We start from the raw sequence: 22,746 nt of genomic DNA, 5'->3' as shown, positions 1-22,746 counted from the left end.
TTAGGAGGAGAGGAACACCCCTGTATTCATCAATGGTGTGAATGTGCAGTTTACCATGAAGTAGAAATACTTTGGAGGCTCCGCTCCTTCAACATCTGCAGTAAGATGCTGCAGATGTTCTATCAATCGGTGGTAGCCAGTGCCATCGTCTTCGCTGCCGTGTGCTGGTGCAGCAGGCCGTAGACGCCAATAGGATTAACAAACTCATCAGGAAGGCTGGCTCCATCCCGGGGGCGGAGTTGGATTCATGGGAGGTGGTCTTGGATGGGAGGCAATTTGCAGAGCATCCTGGACAATCCAGCTCATCCCCTCCACCACACACTGGCCAACCTGAGGAGTACCTTCAGCAACAGACCGATTCCATCAAGAAGCAGGGCAGAACGCAATAGGAGATCTTTCTTCCCTATGGCTATCAAACTGTACAACTCCTCCCCCTTCTGTCATGGGGTAGACTGAGACCAACTCCCCCCTCCACAATCTTTGTACATCCCCAATCCTTTCCACTCAACACTTTAATTTCATGTTTCATGTATTTTGTGTTTTTATGACTGTTGGCAGATCAATTTCCCTCCTGGGATCAATAAAGTTCTGTCGTATCGTAACATGACATCCCAATCTTGTACTAATGCATTAGTCAACAAAGCCAAGCATAACAAATGCCTTTTTCATCACTCTGTGGGTCTCTGTAACCACATTTCATGGAAATCAGTCTATGTACCCGTGTGTTTCTCTTTTCAACAATGCTCTCAGTGCCCCATCATTCACTGTGTATGACCTGTTCTGATTTAGCTTCCCAAAATGCATAACTTCCAACTTGTCCGAGTTAAATTCCATCAGCCATTCCCTTGCCCACTTTGCTAGTTAATTTAGATCATGTTGTAACCATAGACAACTTTTTTCACTGTCCACTACATCACTAATATTGGTCCATCTGCAAACTTACTTATCATGCCATCAACATTCTTAATCAAATCACTAGTATTTGTGACAAACAACAGTGGATCCAGTAGAGATTTCTGCAGAACTTCACTGGTCACAGGCCTCTAATCTGGGGGAAATGGGGGGGAAACCCTCCACCACTGCCCTCTTGCTCCTTACCACCAAGCCAGTTTTATATCTAATTGGCTAATTCAGCCTGAATTAGTTTTTGATATGAACTGGGAGAATCTTTAAAAAATAGGATGAGTCATAGTGGGTGGTTGACAGTCACTCCAGGCTCAATAGATTGAAGGACTTGTTTCCGTGCTGTTTCTGTCTATGACTGTAAAGGTTGGAACAGGATCTAGATCAACTGGGAAAGTGCGCAAGTGAATGAGCAGGAAAGGTATAGATGGATAGGAGGCACACATGGGCAAATTAGATGAACTTAGAAGTTCTTATCTTAGTCGGATGGACAAATTGGGCTGAAGGGTCTGTTTCAATGTTGCGCAACCCTGATTTTACAGGATGCTCTGAGAAAACGTATTCAAATTAAGCATGTTGCTGAAGGATAAATATTGGATAGGCTATTGTTCTTGAAACAGCCAGGAGGTCTTGGTTTAATGTCTCACATAAAAATGTTGCGTGTTCATGCTCCTCTATGGCAAGAATACACCACAATTATTAATCCCCTCATTCTTGCCTGATGTACCCTCCTTTTGCTCGTGTCAGGATTAATTACTATCCTCAAATAATGCTCTCCCAGGACCTTAAAAACTCTAGAACGCTCACAAGCTGCGCAACGTTAAAATTTGCTCTGGATACTCCAGATGAATACTTCGTCATCCTCGGTTTTTTACCTTGATTCCAAACTGTACTCGCCCCTCCAGCTTCTATTCCACCAATTAAAAAAAGGACATACTGGTTTTCAGATGCTAAAATAAAACCAGCATGCTTATCTTTTAGCAGAAAACAAACTTCACCCTAGAAACAAATCGTACAGTTTGAAGGTCATCCACTGAAGTTTCCAAACATGCTGCTGATGCACGTCAGATGATGACCCCATGACAAAATAGATAACCAATATATAAACAGATAAATGAAAAAAATAACTTGCAGATGTTCAAAATTTGAAATCAAGCCACACAATTTTGAAAATGAAAGATGGTTCTGACAAAAGGTCTTTGACCAGAAACAATAATTCTTGCTCTTTCTGGAGATGTTACCTGAATAGCCAATAGACAAAGGAATTTAGGCCCAGAGAACCATTTCAAAAGAATTAGCTGTGTTTAATCGTCTTATGTACCTGGATCAGCAAATTAAATTCAAAAACACAACAAAAAATAAAACATACAATAAGAAAACAAACAAATAAATAAATAATTATTCAAGATAAGGTAGACCATGGCAATGCCAAAGTACACAGTGCTACCTTAATGCCAAGTCGGTTGTAGAGCAATTCTGAGGTACTATTGTAATTAGGTGGTGTAGGAGAGTTCAAGGGCCTGATGGTTGATAGAAATAAACTGTTCCTGAGCTTATAGGTAACGGTTCTCCTATACCTTCTTCATGACAATAGTAACAAAATGAGAGCATGACCTGGGTGATCTTTAAGGATATTAGCTGCCTTGAGGTAGGAAGGTCAGTAACAGTGAAGGGCCGGGTAATATCAACTTTCTGCAGTCTCCTTCATTCCTGGGCATTCAATTACCAAACCAAGCTGTGATCACCCAGTCAGTATGCTCTCTGCCTGTACAGCTGTAAAAATTTGAAACATCTGAGGAGGTAAAGGCATTGGTGACTGTGCTATCACTTAAAAAGATCTGCTTGTAATCTCAACACTGATCTTCCCATTTACTTTGGAGTCATTACTTATCAAGCCTAACTTTGCCTTTCGGGATGGGAATTCAAAAGACTCTTGATCGTCAGAGAGAAGAAAAAAAGTCCTCATCTCTCTCTTAAATAGACGACCATATTTTAAATAATATTGTGTGTAAGCTGCAGCAAGTAAGGATTTCATTGTTCTGTTCCCAATGAAAACTAAACACTCTTGACTATCAAGTCACGCCTATACTCTTGGAAATGCCAGGAGATACAAGCCTAACCTGTCCAACCTTTCCTTCTTAGACAACCTGCCTGTGCCAGGTATCAGCCTAGTGAAGCTACTCTGAACAGTTTCCAAGGCATTTATATCCTTCCTCAAATAAGAAGACCACTCTACATAGTACTCCACATGTGGTCTCACCAATGCCCTCCATAACTGAATCACAACGATTCTTCTCTTGTATTTCATTCACCTTGCTTTTCTAACATTTTGTTAGCTTTGCTAATTTTTTCCTTCTCCTGCATACTAGTCTCTCACTTACTGCGCACACCCTCACACGCAAAACTGCTGCTGGAACGTCTGCCTGATAGAGTCGTGGTTTGTATTGATTTCAGGTTTTTTCCGGTATAAGGCGTATATCCACATAGGGATTAGAATGGTGATTACAGTAAGGACACATTCATATCAGAGCCATGTTTGCTGATGCCCAAGGTCACTGCAATGCTGCAACTGCATTGCATCTGAATTAGAGCCTAAATGCTGAGTAAAGTTCAGAAGAAGGACTTCGAGTCAGATCTTACTTGAAGTAGCCATTACACTCAATCTGGGATTGCCCCCAGTGTGACCAGGGTAACTTCCTATTATCATCCAGTGGAATAATAAGGTTAAGGGAAGAAAACATGCCTCCCTCGCCTTGTGGCCTCTGATGGTTTGTGCCTCAAATCTACAACTGGAGATCTCTTGCCTCTGAGCAATCAGGTGCTGACTGTTCTACTGACAAAAGGGCCTATATGATACCAATTGGTGATGAGTGCTGCTCTGCAATGTGTTGGCTATTGTGCCTGCAAATTTAATCACCAGCGCAATGTAACAGCTTTGCAGGGAACCAGCCAGAGCTGTTAACAGGACCAGCTCTTCAAAGACAGGGACCATAGTTGGTCTAGACTAGGTCTGGTGGCCACTGGAGCCTGTCCAGTCTTTCACTGGTCTGGTTGTAGCATTGCTGTGTCAGTTATTCCACCTTTACCGTGAGTATAATCATTGATAGTAGATGTGCAGACTGCTTCACCAGGTTTCTTCTATTGCTCAAAGGGACACTACAACTGTTAAACCACTGTCTCACAGTGCGAGTCCACCCACGAGTGATTCCGAGTTTAAAACAAATCAAACTCGTGGTAATCACGTAGATGTGACGTAGCGGGAACGGCGGAACTCGTAACGCTAACGGCAGGTACTCGGGAAACTTGTTAACTCGTGAAAATCTTTCAACATGATGAAAGATTTCCACGAGTCAAATTTAATCTTGAAGTAAACATTTTAAACTTTTAAACTCATTGTAAGAACGTAGTAGCCTGTGCGTTTACGGTAGTGACTCGTGCGTCTACCGTGGGCACTCTTTAACTCAGTGGGACAGGCAACATCTCTGGAGAGGAGGAATGGGTGATGGGATGACGTTTGCAAAATTCTGCTGCGTCTTTGTGTTACTCCAGCACTGTGTGTTCACTTTTTGTCAACCAGCATCTGCCCTTTCTTGTGTATGACATTATTTGTATCCGTGGCAGTTGATTGTCACTCCCCTCAGTTCCCCATGGGGTCAGGACAGGACTGGACCCCCCCCCCCCCTCCCAACACACTGGGAAATCCGCTGAGTTAAACAGTGCCCACGGTAGACGCAGTAGTCACTACGGTAAACTCACGGGCTACTACGGTAAACTCACGGGCTACTACGTTCTTACAACGAGTTTAAAAGTTTAATATGTTTACTTCAAGAGTAAATTTGACTCGTCACGTTGAAAGATTTTCACGAGTTAACAAGTTTCCCGAGTACCTGCCGCTAGCGTTACGAGTTCTGACGTTCCCGCTACATTAATTGTACGTGATTACCATGAGTTTGATTTGTTTTAAACTCGGGATCACTCGTGGGTGGACTTGCACCGTGAGACAGGGCCATTAGACTTTGTATTCTTCCACAGATACTTTACAGGATATGTCTTGGAAAGAGTTGATTTTTAACATTTGGTGTTCTGAAAGGAGAAATTTTGAGCAGACCACTGGGCATTTATTCCAGAAGGGGAGAACTTTGTCCCAATGTCCTGAATAGTGTTGGCACATTCAGCCTTGGTCAGGACTGAGATCTTGATCTACAAGGAACAGCTACCCAGGATCCATTGGCAGAGTCCAAGAGATCATTCTTGGATGCTTTTATATGAAGCCTTTCTTGTGAAGGACACTGTATATAGATTAATCTCATCCTTGCCCAGAGTGTCTCAAACCCAAACAAAAAAAAAGGAAGAGTTGCTGGAGCAACACAGTGTGTCAGGCAGCACCTGTGGAAGAAAATGGATGTCTTTGGTCTATCCCACCCCTCCATTCTGTGTTTCCATTCCATTCTCTGCTGTTTCCTTTCAGATGCATTAACATGCAATAATCCAAAGGGTACCACATTTATTAGCCTCTTTCTAAGACTCGCACTGGCACATCTACTACCTTGGACTTCGCTGAGGCCACAGGTGAACCGTGCCTCTGGTGAGAGGATTCTCAGTTTTAAAATCTTTCTACAATGTCTGGAATGTGGTAAAGAACTGAGCGCAAACAATACTATGGAGCCATAGAGATATACGGCATGGAAACAAGCCTTTGAGTCCTGACTATCGACAATCCTTTACAATGATCCAACATTAATTGGATTGTTTATTCTCTCCACACTCTCTCTAACTCCCACCAGAGTCTACCATTCATCTGCACTGCATGGGGCAATTTACAGCAGCCAATTAGGCTTCTGACTTACATATCTTTGGAATGGAGGAGGAAACTGGTGCTCCTGGAGGGGAACCCACTCAGTCACAAGGAGAACGTCCAAACATACACACAGACGTGGCACCCGAAGTCAGGATCATGTCTGACTCTCTGGCACTGCCATCACTTGGATAAGACCTTAACCCTGCCCCTTGAGATGGACATGACATATTCCATAATACTATTTTGAAGTGGGAAGTCCTCCCTAAAGTACAGGCCATGACCTACACCTCAGCCGAAGTTACCATTACTAAGAAATAATTTAATAATTTGTCTTAATGTTTAAGGAGATTTCTCCATACAAATTTTTCTTTAAGGGAACGGGGAGGAGGGGGGCTGCCTTAGAAAGTACCTCATTGGCTGTTAATTGTGTTGAGAATCCAGAGATCACACAAAGGATGATGGAAACACAAGGTTTTAATAATTCAGATATTTGCCACATGGGAATCATTGCCCCTTGAAACAAGCAAGAGGGCCACCAATGGAAATATACCCTTTAATTCTAGGTCTGAGATCTGTGTTAAAAAATGTTCTCTTTCTCTTGACTGTCCATTCTCATTCCTAGGTCAACTGTAAAATTACCCAATGTGAAAGCCAGAAGACTGACATTCCAGGTACCCAAAATTACTATAATTGGCTCAATGAGGGATGGGCTAAAAATGTCGGGTTTTTAAAAAAATCAGTCTTGACATTTCATTGCTGTGTACTTCATGTAGAGGGGGCCAGTTGAAAGGTCAAATTCACCGGATGGAAGTAAAGCACTTCAATCAGACCCAGGTGGGGAATCAATACAAAGTGATGTGAATGATAAGAAGCTGAGCTAACAAATTGAAGACACCCCAGGCACCAATTATCTTTAGCATTAAGGGATTGCATTAAATAGGAAATAAGACTTGAATTTATTTAGCACCTTTCATGACCTCAGTCAATCCCAAAGCACTTGAAGAGGAATCAATATTGTAATGAAGGAAGTGCAACAGTCATTTTCCATGCAGTGAATTCCCACAATGTCAATAGTGATCAGAATGCAAGGCATGCTGAGATATTGCCTCAGAAATAAATATTGACCAGGGCACCAGCAGAACTCACACTCTAGTGTGAAATAGTGTTACCGGATCTTTTATGTTCATTTCTCCTTGTGACCTCTGTGAATTTCCCACGGATGCTCTAGTTTCCTCCCACAAGACCCAAGGGAAATTAATTCTGTGCAGAACCATTCCAACCCCTAGTGCCAAATCCTGCCCGTATCCTAGCCCAAATACCAGCTGAAGCCAAAGTCTTTTCAATAGTCGACTTACAACATGCATTCTTTTCTCTTCCACTTCATGAAGACAGTCAATATTTATTTGCCTTCACCTATAAGGGACAACAATATACCTGGTGCACAAAAATGCTGGAGAAACTCAGCGGGTGCAGCAGCATCTATGGAGCGAAGGAAATAGGCAACGTTTCGGGCCGAAACCCTTCTTCAGACTTCGCTCCATAGATGCTGCTGCACCCACTGAGTTTCTCCAGCATTTTTGTGTACCTTCGATGTTCCAGCATCTGCAGTTCCTTCTTAAAAACAATATACCTGGACCAGGTTGCCTCAAGGATTTGTCCTCGCCTACATTGTTTCCAGGTGTCTGCAGGATCAGCTAAGTACTTTAAAGTTTAAAATGAATTCCACATTGGTGCAGTATGTTGATGACCTATTGGTGGCAAGTAAGGACAAATCCAGTAATTGGGAAGACATTGCACAATTACTAAATCATCTAGCCAATCTAGAATATGTGGTTTCCCCATCAAAAGTACTGGCAGCTAAGGAGTAAAATTTCTAGGGATTATAATTTCGGCCATCGAAATCAATTTTGAGAAGAGCAGACTCGCACCTATTTGCAAATTTTCAGTCCCAAAAGAAGCCAAACAAATGAGGCAATGGCTTAGCATGGTCAATTATTGCAGACGCTGGATTCCAAATATAGCTCTAGAAACCAAGGAGCTAACACCCTATACCAGCAAGGAGGGTGAATTTAAACTGACAATAGAGGCACAGGAAGCTTTGAGAACTTGAAAAGATCTTTGATGCAAGCCCTGGGCATTGGGAAGGCCATTATACAATCGTCCCTTCCAGCTGTATTGTACAATTCTATCTGATTGTTCCACCAGTATTAACGCAAAAGCATAGGGATAGACATGGGCCAGTTGCATATTACTTCTCCAAATTAGATCTAGTAGCTAGAGGACATCCTCTTTGCATTCAAATCTTAACTGCAATTTACAATAGTCTACAATCAGCTGCTAATTTGACACGCCAGCAGGAAATTGTAGTGTACAGTTCACATTCGGTGTCGCCATTGTTGGGGTAGCTCCAAACCCAGCATTTGACAATGGCCCGCCAAAATTAGTACGAGATCTACCTGCTAAACAATCCGAAATTACAGTTTAAACACTGTACATTAATTAACCCAGCGTCTTTTCTTATTTCACCCCCAGAAGAGCCAGCAGAAGCAGGACACGACTGTCTATTTGTAATAGAGGAGGAGACATCAGTGAGAGAGGACTTGAGGGATGTACACATGGAAGACCCCGACATCACATTATATGTGGACGGTAGGTTATCCACTTGACCACGGGGTGAGAGATTGTCTGGGTATGCAATTATTAATCAAAGGATGGAAATTGTAGAAGCAGCTGCTTTTGATTCACCCTATTCAGCACAAGCTGAATTATTCCTTTAATTAGGGCCAGTATTATCGGGAAAGATCTAAAACTAAACATTTACACTGATTCTCGATATGCATTTGGGATGGTGTATGATTTCGGACAATTATGGAAAAATAGGGGATTTCTAACTTCTGCAGGAACCCAATTATCACACAAACAATTGGTGATAAATTTATTGAAGTCCTTAATGCTACCCAGATAAATCTCTGTAATGAAATGTAGCTCCCATACTAAAGGACAGACCCCAGTAGACATCGGAAATCGTAATGCCGATTTAGTAGTTAAAAATGTATCATGGGAACGCAAGGTGGTGGTACCTAGAATGATGAGGCAGACTGAAAGTCCCCCTTGGAGAAACTGATACCGACCATCCAAGTAATCGTTCGATTACAAGAAGAGGCTACTGAAGGAGATAAAGAGAAATGGAGACAACTAGGATGTGTACTGGATTGTATGACTGGGCTGTGGACCACTCCAGCAGGGCAAATTTGTATGACAGCCTCATTGGGTTATTGAGTGTATGCACTATGCAACCCATTGTGGTGCAAGAGCAGTAGGGGGCACTCTACTAGCTACTTGGTGGTATCCAAAACTACAATCTTTTGCTCAAAAGGTGAGCAGTAATTGCCTGGTCTAAACCAGCAATACAATCCAGGGAAAGGAATAGGATGTGAAGTAGGAAAAACACCATTGCCCATGGGTTATTTTGAGACATTGCAAATGGACTATATTGAATTAGAAATATGTCAATGATACAAATACATTCTTGTCATAGTCGATGTATTCAGCAGGTGGATTGAAGCCTACCCAAACCTTGACAACAAAGCGGCTACTGTTGTCAAGGTGCTAATGAGAAAAATTGTCCCTAGATTCGGTATTCCCATCCGACTTAGCTCAGATAATAGTCCACACTTTATTGGACAAATCAATAAAGAATTCTGTGAACTTTCAAGAGATAGCTAGATAGAGCTCTTGAAGATAGGGTCAGGGGATATGGGGAGAAGGCAGGAACGGGGTACTGATTGTGGATGATCAGCCATGATCACATTGAGTGGCGGTGCTGGCTTGAAGGGCCATATGGCCTACTCCTGCACCTATTATCTATTGTCAAGTCCACAACTGATATATGGGAAAGGACCAGTTAATCAGAGTTCTGGACTGGCATGTTTCAGTAAAGGAGGAAGGATAAGGATGGCATGGTAAGGAATTGGATGACGAGAGAGATTGTAAATCTGGCCAAAAAGCATATGTAAAGTTTAGAAAGATAAAATCAGATGGGGTGTTGATGAATATAAAGCAAGCAGCAAAGAATTTAAGCTTGGCCATAGAAGGGCAGAAAGGTGCCATGAAATGTAATTGGTGGAAGAGATGAAAGAAAATCCCAAAGCTTTTCATAGCTACATAGATAAATCAACAAGTGGGTAACCAGAGAGAAGGCAGGACCGTTCAAGGGAATTGATGCTTGGAGTCATAGATATAGGCAAGGTACTAAACGAGTACTTTGCATCAGTATTTACCAAAGAGAAAGATATAGGAAGCGAACGAGACATGTGTGTGTAATACTAATGTGCTAGGGCAGTTTGAGATCAAGAAGGTGGTGGTGTTAGGTCTCTTGAAGAATATTAAGGTAGATAAATCCCCTGGGCCTGTCAGGATCCATCCCAGGTTATTGAAAGAGGCAACAGAGGAAATTGCAGCGGCTTTAACGAAGATGTTCTTCAGCCACAGGCGAAGTCCCAGATAACTGGAGGGTAGCTAATCAATGTTGTTCATATGTTTAAGAAGGATAGTAGAAATAATCTGGGAAAATACATGGTGGCGAGCCACGAGTCAGTGGTTGGGAAGCTTTTGGGGAGGATTCTTCAGGATAGGGTTTACTGTCAAAAGGAAAAGAATGCGCACATTAGAGACAGGCAGCAGGTCATGTCTTGCGAATGTGATCACATTTTTAAAGGAGACAATGAAGGTGATTGACGAGCATTGGGCGATGGATGTTGTCTACATGGATTTTAGTAAGTCATCTGATAAAGTCCCTCTTGGTAGGCTGATCCAAAAGATTAAGATACATGGGATTCAATGACTTTTTTTTGGATTCAGAACCACTTTACTCAAAGACAACAAGGGTTGTAGTGGCTGTTATTCTAGTTGGAAGTCTGTCACCAATGGAGTTAAAAGACATAGGAGCAGAATTAGGCCATTCGGCTCATTGAGTCTGCTCCACCAACAATCATGGCTGATCTATTTTTCTCTCTCAACCCCATTCTCCTGCCTACTCCTTATAACCTTGGATGTGCTTACTAATCATAAGCCTATCAATCTCTGCTTTAGAAATATCTAATGACTTGGCCTTCATAGCCGTCTGTGGCAATGAATTCCACAGATTCACCACCGTCTGGCTAAAGAAATTCCATCTCATCTCCATTCTAAAGGTATGTCCTTTTATTCTGAGACTGCACTGCACCTAGACTCTCCCACCACTGGAAATATCCTTTCCACATCCATTCTATCTAGGTCTTTCATTATTCAGTAATTTTCCATGAGATCTCCCCACATCCTTCTAAATTTCAGTAAATACATGCCCAAAACCATCAAATGCTCCTAATACGTTAACCTTAATCATCCCCAGGATCATTTTTGGAAACTTCCTCTGAACCCTTTCCAATGCTAGTACAGCCTAAAGGAAGTAGTGCTGGTCTTTCATTGTTTGTGATATATGTAAGCATATATCACCACCACCTTCTCAATGGCAATTAGGGATGGGTAGTAATACACTCATCACAGAAATAAATATTAACAAAGCAAGCCTCTAATCTGACTTTTATACTGCCAAAGCAACTACAACAAAGAGCACAATGTTTAACTTTCTTCACATCCTGCTCCAGACTGTGTGTGGAACAGCCATAAATCCCTGGCATCCTTCCCTGGTACTCGACACAGTCAAACGAGTCAACCATCTCCAAGTCTCTGATTGACCACGGTCAACATCATTAAATGTTTTCCCTAGAAATTTGCTACCAAACAAACCATGACTTAAAAAAAAAAAAAAAAGAAACATTATTGTAAAGCGAATACCAACGTTTGTTGCCTATCCCTATCTACTTGTCCCCAGAGTTGTCTTTCTTAAACAGCTAAATTCCACAAAGTGAATCTACTCCAACAAATGGTGTTAGGGAGGGAATTCCAAGATTTTGATTCAAAGATGATGGAAGAAGAGAACAGAAATGGTGGGAACCTTGAGAGGCTGGTGTTCCAACTATATTATTGCTCTTGATCTTCTCAGGGGTGAAGAGGTTGTGGGGAATCAGGTTAAAGTGGAGGAGTGCACGGGGATGGTGTAAAAGGGAGCACAAAGAAATAATGCAGCAGCAAGAGTAATTCAACTATTTAAACCTTCATGAGATATACATTAGAAATTCTTAAACTTCAAGGGCTTCAAGTAGAGACTGGATAGGGTGGATTTATTCTCACTGAAATATGGGAAGCTGAGGATGACTATATAGTTTAGAAGATTATGATGGGCATAGATAGAGTTGATAGTTAGTCTTTTTCTTAGGGTAGGGGAGTCTAAAACTAGAGGTGGGTTGCACAGGTTTAAAGTGAGAGAGTAGAAAGTTAAGTAGTTCTAACGGACATTTTTCCCCACACAGAATGCAGTAGTTTTCTGGAATAAACTGCTAGTGCAGGTGGTAGAGGCAGATACAATTACAACATTTTAAATACACTTGGACAGAAACTTTGAGAGGAAAGGAATAGAGGGATAAAGGCCTAATGCAGGCAAATGGGATAAGCATAGACACATATCAGGATTGGCATGGACGAGTTGGGACAAAGGGTCCATTTCTGGGCTGTATAACTTTATGACTACTTTAGAGATGAAGGGAGTGCAAAAGCAAATATCACCATTTCATTGTTGAATTTTTTCTACAAAGTCAATGTGACAAATTATTTGTTTATATGCTTGATGATTAACATGACACCGAAAGTTAACGGTATGGCATGTTCCTCACTCAAGCCGTCAAATCTGAGGATACCCTGATTCCATACGGACTCAGCAGCGCAAGCATGGACAGCGACAGGTGTGGGCAAAATTGAGGTGCAAGTGTAGTGAAGCTATAATTTTCATCGAGACCCTTCTTCAGACTCAGTCTGAAGGGTCTCGACCCAAAACATCACCCATTCCTTCTCTTCAGAGATGTTGCCTGTCCCACTGAGTTACTCAATCATTGTCTACCTTCAGTGTAAACCAGCATCTGCAGTTCCTTCCTATACAATTCTCATCAACATCTACTGTACAGCTTAAAACTGACATGACAATGTGATCTCACAGCCAATGAATCAGATCAAAGTGTTGCAGTTCTGCCCCAGAGGCGTGAATTGTTGTAGAATTAAACTGAGCGCAGGAGGAGGTGGACCAAAGTGCACTCTGGTGATGGAGGTGCCCAGCACGTGAGAGCTAAAGGCAAGGCTGAAGCATTTATAACCAACTGCCTGAAGTACAAACTGGATGATCAATCTCAACTTCCTCCTGCACACCCGCCATCACAGAAACCACCTCCAGCCAATTTGATTCACCAAGCAAAATCAAGAGATGGCTGGGAGTACAACAAAGGTGAAAGGTGAAGACGACATTCATCTGCGGTGCTGAAGACCTATGCACCAGAACTAGCTGCTTCCCTAACCTAACTCACATAAACAGTTGCAATACTGGCATCTACTCAATGTTGCTTAACATTACCTGAAATCACGAGATGAAGGGCAAATCCAATGCGACTGATACCCTTTGTCAGCAGCAGTGCACAATGCATCCTGTCCACTAATGTCCCTGACCTCAGTCGTAAAACATCATAACCAGAAGCAGGCCATTCAGCCCATCATGCTGCTTCACCGTATAACCGTGGTTGATTTTATTTCCTCAGTGATGCTTTCCCTGACTCTGCCTCATCCCAAATCCCATGATTCCCTTAATATCCAAAGATCTCTTGATCTCCCTCTATAATGGACTCAACAACTGAGCCTCCACAACGTCTGGGGGAGGGGATTCTAAAGATTCACCACCTCCTAGGATGAAGACATTTCTCTTTGCCTCTGGATTGAATGCTGACTGTGACCTTAGCACTGGACACCCTGGCTAGAAAAAATAACTCTAGTTAGATCTTCAAAGATCTACCCACCTGGTCAAAGAGTGTTTGCTGTACTTCCTTTATTACAAGTATAAATTCCTTGGAAAGGGAGACCAGACCTGTACGTAATATTCCAGATGTTGTCTCAGCAGGGCCTTGCATAATTGCAACAAGATGTCGCTTTGCTTGCATTTAAATCCTTTGTTACAGCATCCTGACTTGAAAGTATGTTGCCCTCCCCCCCCCCATCCCCTCCCGGGTCCTTGTCCTGGAACTCTTTCTCCTACTGCACTGTGGGAGCACATTCATCAGAAAGACTGCTGCAGATCAAGGTGGCTCACTCCCCACTTCTCAAGGACAATTAGAGGATGGGAAAAATGTGATGTTTTGCCAAAACACTGCATAGGGTTCAAATTATCATTACCACAAAATATTGTCATTGTTAACAACTTCCGTATCAATCCTGCACTTGTCAACACTACAATTATCATAATCACAGTAGTGCAACACTAGTACTGTACAGTAATGCAATGGTAATGGTAGCAACATTAGTACTGAACAGTAGTACAACACTATAATGCTGCCTGGTTACACAGTTGCAATTTTGTACTTCTGGAATCTAATGTTATTGTGACAGGCCCATGCTTACCACCACAGCACCTCATGCATTAATCTCTCTGCCTGACATTCTCACATTATATGTAAGAAGGATCTGCAGATGTTGGTTTAAACTAAAAATAGACATAAAAAACTGGAGTAACTCAGCAGGACAGACAGCATCTCTGGAGAGAAGGAATGGGTGATGTTTCGGGTCACCCATTCCTTCTCTCCAGAGATGCTGTCTTTCCCGCTGCATTACTCCAGATTTTTGTGTCTACTCTCACATTATTCATATGTATCCACCAATATTACTCAGTGGCACTCAAACACACACATTCTACCCTACTGCAGCTTTAGAAACATAGAAATTAGGTGCAGGAGTAGGCCATTCGGCCCTTCGAGCCTGCACCGCCATTCGATATGATCATGGCTGATCATCCAACTCAGTATCCCGTACCTGCCTTCTCTCCATACCCCCTGATCCCCTTAGCCACAAGGGCCACATCTAACTCCCTCTTAAATATAGCCAATGAACTGGCCTCAACTACCCTCTGTGGCAGAGAGTTCCAGAGATTCACCACTCTCTGTGTGAAAAAAGTTCTTCTCATCTCGGTTTTAAAGGATTTCCCCCTTATCCTTAAGCTGTGACCCCTTTACGTACGCATTCAAACAACCCCAAAATTGGAAGGGCAGAATCCATAACGTTTTGGTTCAGGAGAGCAGGCAAGAGTCTTTTTTTGTGCAAAATCTGACTGTTACCCTGTAAGTACAGGAGTCTCAAATTCTGCCTTGTCCAAAACTGAACAGAGAATGGTCACTTGGCAACAAGGATGCCCTCCGTACTGAAATGGCCTTTTTTTTTGTTAATTCCACAATCCTGTCAATAGTCCGAAAGGTGGCTTTGCCAGGAATATAGGGCATAGTTGTCTTGGAGCAACAAAACGAGCCACTGCGTGCCAAGGTCAGTTTAAAGGGTACTGTTTCCTCTCAGGCACGCTTCTGCAAAAAAAAGTGAAATCATTGCCGTCTCTTTGTTATCCGAGTAACCGAGTTCGTCAAATCCCAGGTAAGGGGTGCAGCAGTGAAAAGGCCTCCATTTTTAAACAAAACTAATCTTAAAATAACAGGTAGCTGCGAAGTATTAGGTCAATTCCTGAGAACAAAATAACACATGATCATCTCTATTAGCTGCAGATAAAATTGCTCTGAACCCAACTCCAAGCCTTTTTTTCGGTTGGGGAGACATCTTAAAATTAATTTATATTTTGTCATCTTTGTTGAGTCTTTTATAAACATGCCGGTGACTGAACCAGACCACGTCTGGATTCCCCCGCCGTCCGAAATATCTCATAACAGCGACCTGCAATACTTGTATTTTTCTGGGGAAGAGAGGGTGCAAGAAGCCGTATTTTAAGATTGCTCCGCCCACTCTCCAAACAAAATTTCATCGATCAGTCGAAATGTTAATATATTAACCGGCCCACAAATCGATATTTAATTCAGACACACTCCAAACCCACGTAGTGACAGTAACACAGAGTGAAATACACCTCCTCCCCTGAATTTGTTACACCAACAGTGCAGTGTAACAGCCCGCATTCCCTCGCTCTCTCCTCCCGTTCCAGCAGCTGCCCTCACATACACGCACACAGGCAGAATATATTGTCCCTCCAACAAGCACTATTTTGCTTTCATTGCTCCGGGCGCTCACCGATCTTTGCAATCTGTAACCCGGCTCCACCACAATACTCTACATCCATCCAGTAGTAATAGCATTCACAAAATCAAATCTCTTATTCCTCCACACACACACACACAAAAAACCCAGCCGATATACCAGTCTAGATTGCAGAAAGAAAATGTAGTGCCTCGTTGATCGCTACAATGCAAGACACGTTTTATTTACATTAACCTACAATTCCCTCCCCATTCACTTGCACCACAGCTCGGGGTGAGAAAACGCTCGCTCCGTTTGCATGGAGGACAGCTTTCATTTTTAAATAACGCCGGGGCGAGCGATTTCATTTATTTGTTGCCAATTCTGCTATTAAATGGTCGGGGCGGCCGAGCCAACCAACCTTACCTTCATATCATTGATGACAGCCTGGAAGAGCCCACCGAGGGCTCCGCATTCCTTATCCATGCCCGTCTCCATCTTTGTACATCCAAAGCAGCAGAAAGGGGGAAAAAAGCACCCAAGCGAATTCAGTTCACCTCTGAACGCCTCCGCTCCTTCTCCACGCGATCAGATGGTTAATAAGACAAACACCAAATATGAGGAGGGAGAGCGGGCAGGCGGGCAGGCAGGGACAGTGCTGTGCGGAGCGCGGCTGCTGGGAGTGAGCGCTGGGAGTGAGCGGGGGGAGGGCGCTCACTCTGCGCCGTCTCTCCCCCTCGTCACTCGGGCTCCTGGGCTCTGCCGCTTATAATGAAAGCTCTCGCTCTCTCCCCCTTTCTCTCTCTCTTTCCCTTTCTCTCGTCGCGCTGATTTATTTTTAATCACTTTCACAACTCGGTTAATCCCAGAGGCAGTTGATGATTTTCCGCAGACATGACTTCTCTAAAACAGAAGGAAAAGAGAGGAGGAGGGGGAGGATAGAAATAAAAGACGGAGTCCGGGGACTAGAGGGAGCGGGATGAGGGAGTGTGTGTGATCGGCAGGGAATGGAGCTCCTCGAGGATGCGGTTGCAGTGGATGTGTACGCGCTCTGGCGGGGCAGTCCCACTGGATGTGCGCGCACTCTGGCGGGGCAGTCCCACTGGATGTGTGCACGCTCTGGCGGGCGGTCCCACTGGATGTGTGCGCGCTGGCGGGGCAGTCCCCCTGGATGTGCGCGCGCTCTGGCAGCGTGGTCCCACTGGATGTGCGCGCGCTCTGGCAGCGTGGTCCCACTGGATGTGTGCGCGCGCACTCTGGCGGGCGGTCCCACTGGATTGGTGCTCGCTCTGGCGGGGCGGTCCCACTGGCGATGCGGTCTCACTGGACCCGTGCGCTCGGATTGTGCGGTTCCACTGGATGTATGGGCTCTGGCGGGGCGGTCCCACTTTATTTAAATTATACAAATACTTTTATTCAAAAAAAATAAGTAAATATATATATATAAAAATTAGCACAATCAGCCGTTGCTGATTGGACGCGCCGGGGCTCTGGCCCCGCCCCCACAGGGGCGCTGGTGGGCCACGTGACCGCGAGGCTCCGACGTCAGTGGACGAGGAGGGAGGGGCGGGGCCCGCGGCCTGGATCTCTGCAGCTGTGATAAATCACAGTGAGAGCTGGGGCTGGGGTGGTGGGTGCTGGGTGCTGGGGTGCTGGCTGGGGCTGGGGCTGGTGCTGGGGGCTGGGCTGGGCTGGTGCTGGGGGCTGGTGCTGGGGGCTGGTGCTGGGCTGTGGGGCTGGGGCTGGGGGCTGGGGCTGGGGCTGGGTGCTGGTGCTGGGTGCTGGTGCTGGTGCTGGGTGCTGGTGCTGGGTGCTGGGTGCTGGGTGTGGGTGCTGGGCGCTGGGGGCTGGTGCTGGGGCTGGGGCTGGGGCTGGGGCTGGGGGCTGGGGGCTGGTGCTGGGGCTGGGGGCTGGTGCTGGGGCTGGGGCTGGGGGCTGGTGCTGGTGCTGGGGCTGGGGCCTGGGGCTGGTGCTGGTGCTGGGCGCTGGCGCTTATCCGGAGCTTTATGTCAGGTAAACATTTCCACTAAGTAATCAAGATGTAGATCAGATCAACAATTATTTATTGTCTATCTGAGTTCAGTTACGCCATTTCATGGATAGGCATGTAAACAATCTTCATATAATCTGATGCAGGCACTCGTATTCCCAAAATACAAAGCGACAAATCACTAATATATTTAAAAGTGTTCAAACCCCCGTAAAGCCTTAAAACAGATCGAGAAACTTTAAATGCCATATTATGGCATTTAATGTCATAAAATGTTGATTTAATTACACTTTATCATCTCATGTACCAAGGTGCAGTGATATGCTGTGTTTTGCATACAACCCAATAAAATCATGTAGCAGACCTCGCCTAGGCAGTACACAAGTGTTGTCACATTTTGACGCTGACTAAGTTACAAAAGTTCACCAAACAGTCCTATCTACCTAAGATACTAGTATATTTTTGCCATAGATAGTTGATTTAAAAAAATCTGTGTTGGGAAATATATATATCAGTAGGTTGGGATAGTGCTGACATTTAACTGCCTCACACTGGTTGTTAACATGACCTGATGATCCATTGAGGACATAATAGATGAAGTTAAGATTCTACCATTCCAATGCCAAACTAATGTCAGATGTGGACCACATAAGATTGGCAATTTACTAATTTTAGGAAGAAAACTTTGATGAATCAGTTGTGATTTAGCAGCCACTCGTTTCTTCAACTGATGGAAAATGTTCTCAGCAGGTCAGGTAGTATCGATGGAAAGAAAAAGAGTGAATGGTTGAAGTCAAAGATCTTTCATCTAAGTCATTAACCCTCTCCCCCTTCAATAAATATCTATCTATCTGTCTGTCTATCTGTCTGTCTGTCATCCTAACTTCCAGGTGACATGCAGAATGGTAATTTCAGGTCAATTACTGATACTTCCAAATTAGTTTTAATTCAAATTTGCAAAACACCATGGTGAAATTTTAACTCACTTTTTCCTGGATTATCAAAGTATTACATTGTTAAAGTTTTTTGATGAACAGCAAGATGTTACTGTTGAAACATAACATCCCAACATCTATACTTGATACTCTGACTGATGAAGGCCAATGTACCCCAAGCCTGCTTGACTACCCTAAGTACCTGTGATACCATTTTCAAGGTACTATGTACCTGCACTATGTACCTCTACCTGATGTGGCCATTTGTGTCCTGTTATCTAGATGGTCCAGAGGAGAGTGGAGAGCCCGTGAGATAGCAACTGCTGTTGACCTGTTGTGACAATAGGCAAATTGAAACAAATCCAGCTCATTTCTGAGTCAGGAGTTGATTTGCGCCATAACCAACCTCTTGAAGCACCTCATAACATGCAGAATGGTAATTTCAGGTCAATTACTGATACTTCCAAATTTGTTTTAATCCAAATTTGCAAAACACCATGGTGAAATTTTAACTCACTTTTTCCTGGATTATCAAATTATTACATGGTTAAAAGTTTTTTTGGTGAACAGCAAGATGTTACTGTTTCTGTTTGTACTTTCCTCCAACATGTTATCCTGTGTTTGAGGGCAGAGCATGTACAGTAACAAGGGGATACAATGTTGTTGTCTACCTAAATCCCGGGACAAATTGTTAAGAATATCATTCAAAGTTAACAACAAAATTGCTCTGGGTAGATTCAAGATTTAAGAATAAGGAGTAAGCCATTTAGAACGGAGACGAGGAAACACTTTTTCTCACAGTGGTGAGTCTATGGAATTCTCTGCCTCAGAGGCAGGTTCTCTTTCAAGAGAGAGCTAGATAGGGCTCTTAAAAATAGCGGAGTCAGGGAATATGGGGAGAAGGCAGGAACGGGGTACTGATTGGGGATGATCAGCCATGATCACATTGAATGGCGGTGCTGGCTCAAAGGGCCGAATGCCCTCCTCCTGCACCCATTGTCTATTGTCTATTCGCAGCAGTACTGGGTTAAAATCTGTAACTTCCTCCAAAACTCCCAAATAAGATGCCAATTACATACTTTACAGAAATTGAGTGAGTGCATTTAGCAATGATGTTCTTACTAAGAACTGAGGCAGAGTAATCTGGTGCTGTAAATAAAGAAACGGTGCTTTGGTAAAGTTATCAAATCCATCTGAGAATCAGTATTGATTATATTTGTCCCCACAATCCCAGTCGGCTATTATCAAGCTCCAATTTAATAAGATAGACACAAAATGCTGCGGTAACTCAGCGGGACAGGCAGCATCTCTGGGGTGAAGGAATGGGTGAAGTTTCGGGTCAAGACCCTTCTTCAGACTGATAAGGAGCTAATCAAAGGTTGTTAATGCTAGACAAAAATGCAGGAAAAACTCAGCGGGTAAGGCAGCATCTATGGAGTGAAGGAATAGGTGACGTTTCTGGTCGAGTCCCTTCTTCAAACTGATGGGGGGGGGGGGGGGGGGGGGGGGGGGGGGGGGGGAGGGGGAGCGGGAAGAAGACCAATAATCAAGAAGAAGAATTAAAGGTGGTGGTAAGTTTACAGTTTCATTCTGTCCATGCCTTGAGAGTCTTTTCTCTAAGCATGTACACATGCCCAATTTTATATTCATGTCCTCTAATTCAGAAAATAAAACAGCACAGCACAATAACAGGCCCTTGGGCAATTAATGACTGTGCCATACTAATGCTATCATAGACATTAGTCCCATTCCCTACTTCTTCAAACTTATTTTTTCTCATCAACTCCCCCACCCAATTCTCCTAACCCAAACCAGCTACGTAATTGGTAGTGGCCAATTAACCCACCAAAACATGTTTGGGACATCAGGGGATGCCGGAGCATCCAGGAGCATGAGAGAAGCTTGCAAACTCCACATAAACAGCATATCAAATCAGGATTGAATTCAGGTTACTGGATCTGGGAGGCAGCAGCACTAACCACTGTGCGACCGTGCCACCCCTGTAGTTATTCATTATCATTGCTGAAGCTCAGACATGAACTGTCCCGCAGGAGAGATGACAAAGTTCAGAGTTCCCACCTGGACACAATTTGCCCATGCTGTGCTCTCTTGCCCATTCCAGTCACAAGCATCATGAATGAGATACCTCATTCCTCCCATTGCGATCACCCTAATCAATGCCGACCACTAGCCATAGGTACGCAAACACTTGCATCTGAATCCAACGGTGTCCACACCGACTACTCAGCTTTAATTCGCAGTGAAGCGTTAATTAACAAATGCAAAATAATCATTTTTTGGGGCCAAATTCTCGTATCTTCTGATGACGTTTCCTAATTTCTTTCTGCTTTAGCACAGGAAACCCATTTGCTTGCATCCGTCAAACATATTTCTATAAACAAGATCATCTTCATTCTGCATCAGGGATTTTCAACAAAATAAGTAAGAACTGCCATTCCATAGAGCTCTCAGAACAGAGGCACACAGTATTCTCGTTGGCTTTTGTGAAATTTGCAATGAATAAATATTATCTTCCAACCCACATAAGTATTGCATAAATCTATGCATTCGCTGGATGATTGACAGTGGTCCAACAGTTAAAGTGTGGAGATTCTCCCAATTCAATTCGACAAGCCTTTCATTGCCAAGAGAACCAAGTTCAGGTTTCAAGTCAAAAACTCTTCTTTAGTCCTCAGCTCTGATGAAGGGTTTGCAACCAAATCTAATTTATTGTTATTTGCACATGTACAGTGAGGTACAGGTACATTAAAAATCTTGCAGCAGCATCACAGGCACATCGTCAAATGCGCAAAAACAAATTACATTTAGATTAGACATCTCTGAAAAGAGAGAAGACTGTCCAAAAAAGGCATTAGTGCAAAAACATAAATAGAAAAAACAAGGGGTGGACTGTAGTTTTCTATTGTCAAGGCAGCATGTTTGTGCAAGTTGGTTCAAGAACCTGATATTTGTAGAAAAGTAGCTATTCGTAAACTGATAATGTGTGACTTCAGGATTCTGTACATCCTTTCCATTTGTAGATGGAAAAGAAGACTGGATGGTGGGGATCCTTTATGCAAATGATGTCAAAGTCACCAGGCCAGCAATCGGAGCACTCCTCTCTGGTGACCCCTGGCAAGGATTCACCCGCTCTGCAGTGCCTCATGTGGATACTTTCGATGGAGGGGAGGGCTGTGCCTGTGATGGACCAGGCTGAGCTAATCCTTGCGTTCCTGTGCATTGGAATTGCTGTATCAGGCCATTATCCAATCAGTCAGGATTCTTTCTACAGTACATCTGTAGATGTTTGTTAGAGTATTCAGAGCTGGCGTGCGTCTAAGGTCCCTGACAAGATGCGAGCCAAGTGGAGGAAGAAGCGTATGCACAGATTGAAGCGTAAAAGATGAAAGATGAGGCAGAGGTCCAGGTGAACTGCCGATGATGCAGTGCTGATCAGACTATGTTGAATCTTCCTTGGCAACTGGACTCTGGACATTTCTGCTTACAATTGTTCCTCTAAGATCAACAATTTATGTAGATGTTTTGGATGCCGGTCATGAAAGATGCGGAACATTGGACTGTTATAGTGCTGTTCCATGATGTATATTAGTTACAAAATAAAGTGTAAACTAAAAAAAAAATTAAAAAAATTCAGAGACATAGTGAATCTCTTTAAACTTCCAAGAAATTAGATGCCTTGGTTTACCTTCTTTGTGATTAATCTATATGCTGGGCCCAGGACAGGCCATCTGAGATGTTAACGCCCAGGAATTTGAAACTGCAAACTAGCTCCACCACCGACCCAGTGATTAAAAACTGGTGCATTGTTTCCCGGCTTCTCCTTTCTGCAGTCAATCATTTACTCCTGGTCTTGTTGACGTTGAGTGAGACATTATTGTTGCAACACCACTCAAACAAATGCATTATATCTCTCCTGTACACTGGCTCATCACCACAATGGCATAATCGGCGGGTTTTAT

At 43.5% G+C, this 22,746-nt stretch overlaps 1 protein-coding gene and 1 long non-coding RNA gene across 11 annotated transcripts in view; one reads left to right on the top strand and one right to left on the bottom strand.

The window, feature by feature from the left end:
- mtss1lb (MTSS I-BAR domain containing 2b) overlaps positions 1-16,967 on the bottom strand; it is a 136,626-nt gene extending 119,659 nt beyond the window's left edge. For 4 of the 9 annotated variants that reach the window (XM_055648702.1, XM_055648701.1, XM_055648703.1 and 1 more), the window contains exon 1: positions 16,268-16,965. In XM_055648702.1, the coding sequence (XP_055504677.1) occupies positions 16,268-16,339 (72 nt within the window). In that variant the 5' untranslated portion in view covers positions 16,340-16,965. Of the gene's footprint in view, positions 1-16,267 lie in introns of all 9 variants that reach the window. The other 5 variants (XM_055648704.1, XM_055648707.1, XM_055648705.1 and 2 more) reach the window with 2 other exon arrangements.
- LOC129705227 (uncharacterized) lies at positions 14,496-22,594 on the top strand. Of its 2 annotated transcripts, none has more exons than XR_008724866.1 (2): positions 14,496-15,250; positions 21,808-22,594. It is a non-coding gene; the product is annotated as an uncharacterized LOC129705227 (long non-coding RNA). The 2 variants fall into 2 exon arrangements; XR_008724867.1 differs by lacking the exon at positions 14,496-15,250 and adding an exon at positions 17,369-17,450.
- The last annotated feature ends 152 nt before the right edge of the window (positions 22,595-22,746 follow it).

This window comes from Leucoraja erinacea, chromosome 17 (genome assembly GCF_028641065.1).
Source record: "Leucoraja erinacea ecotype New England chromosome 17, Leri_hhj_1, whole genome shotgun sequence".
Lineage (NCBI taxonomy): Eukaryota > Metazoa > Chordata > Chondrichthyes > Rajiformes > Rajidae > Leucoraja > Leucoraja erinaceus.
Note: the sequence above shows the minus strand (reverse complement) of the source record. Positions and strands in the feature narration are given on the sequence as shown.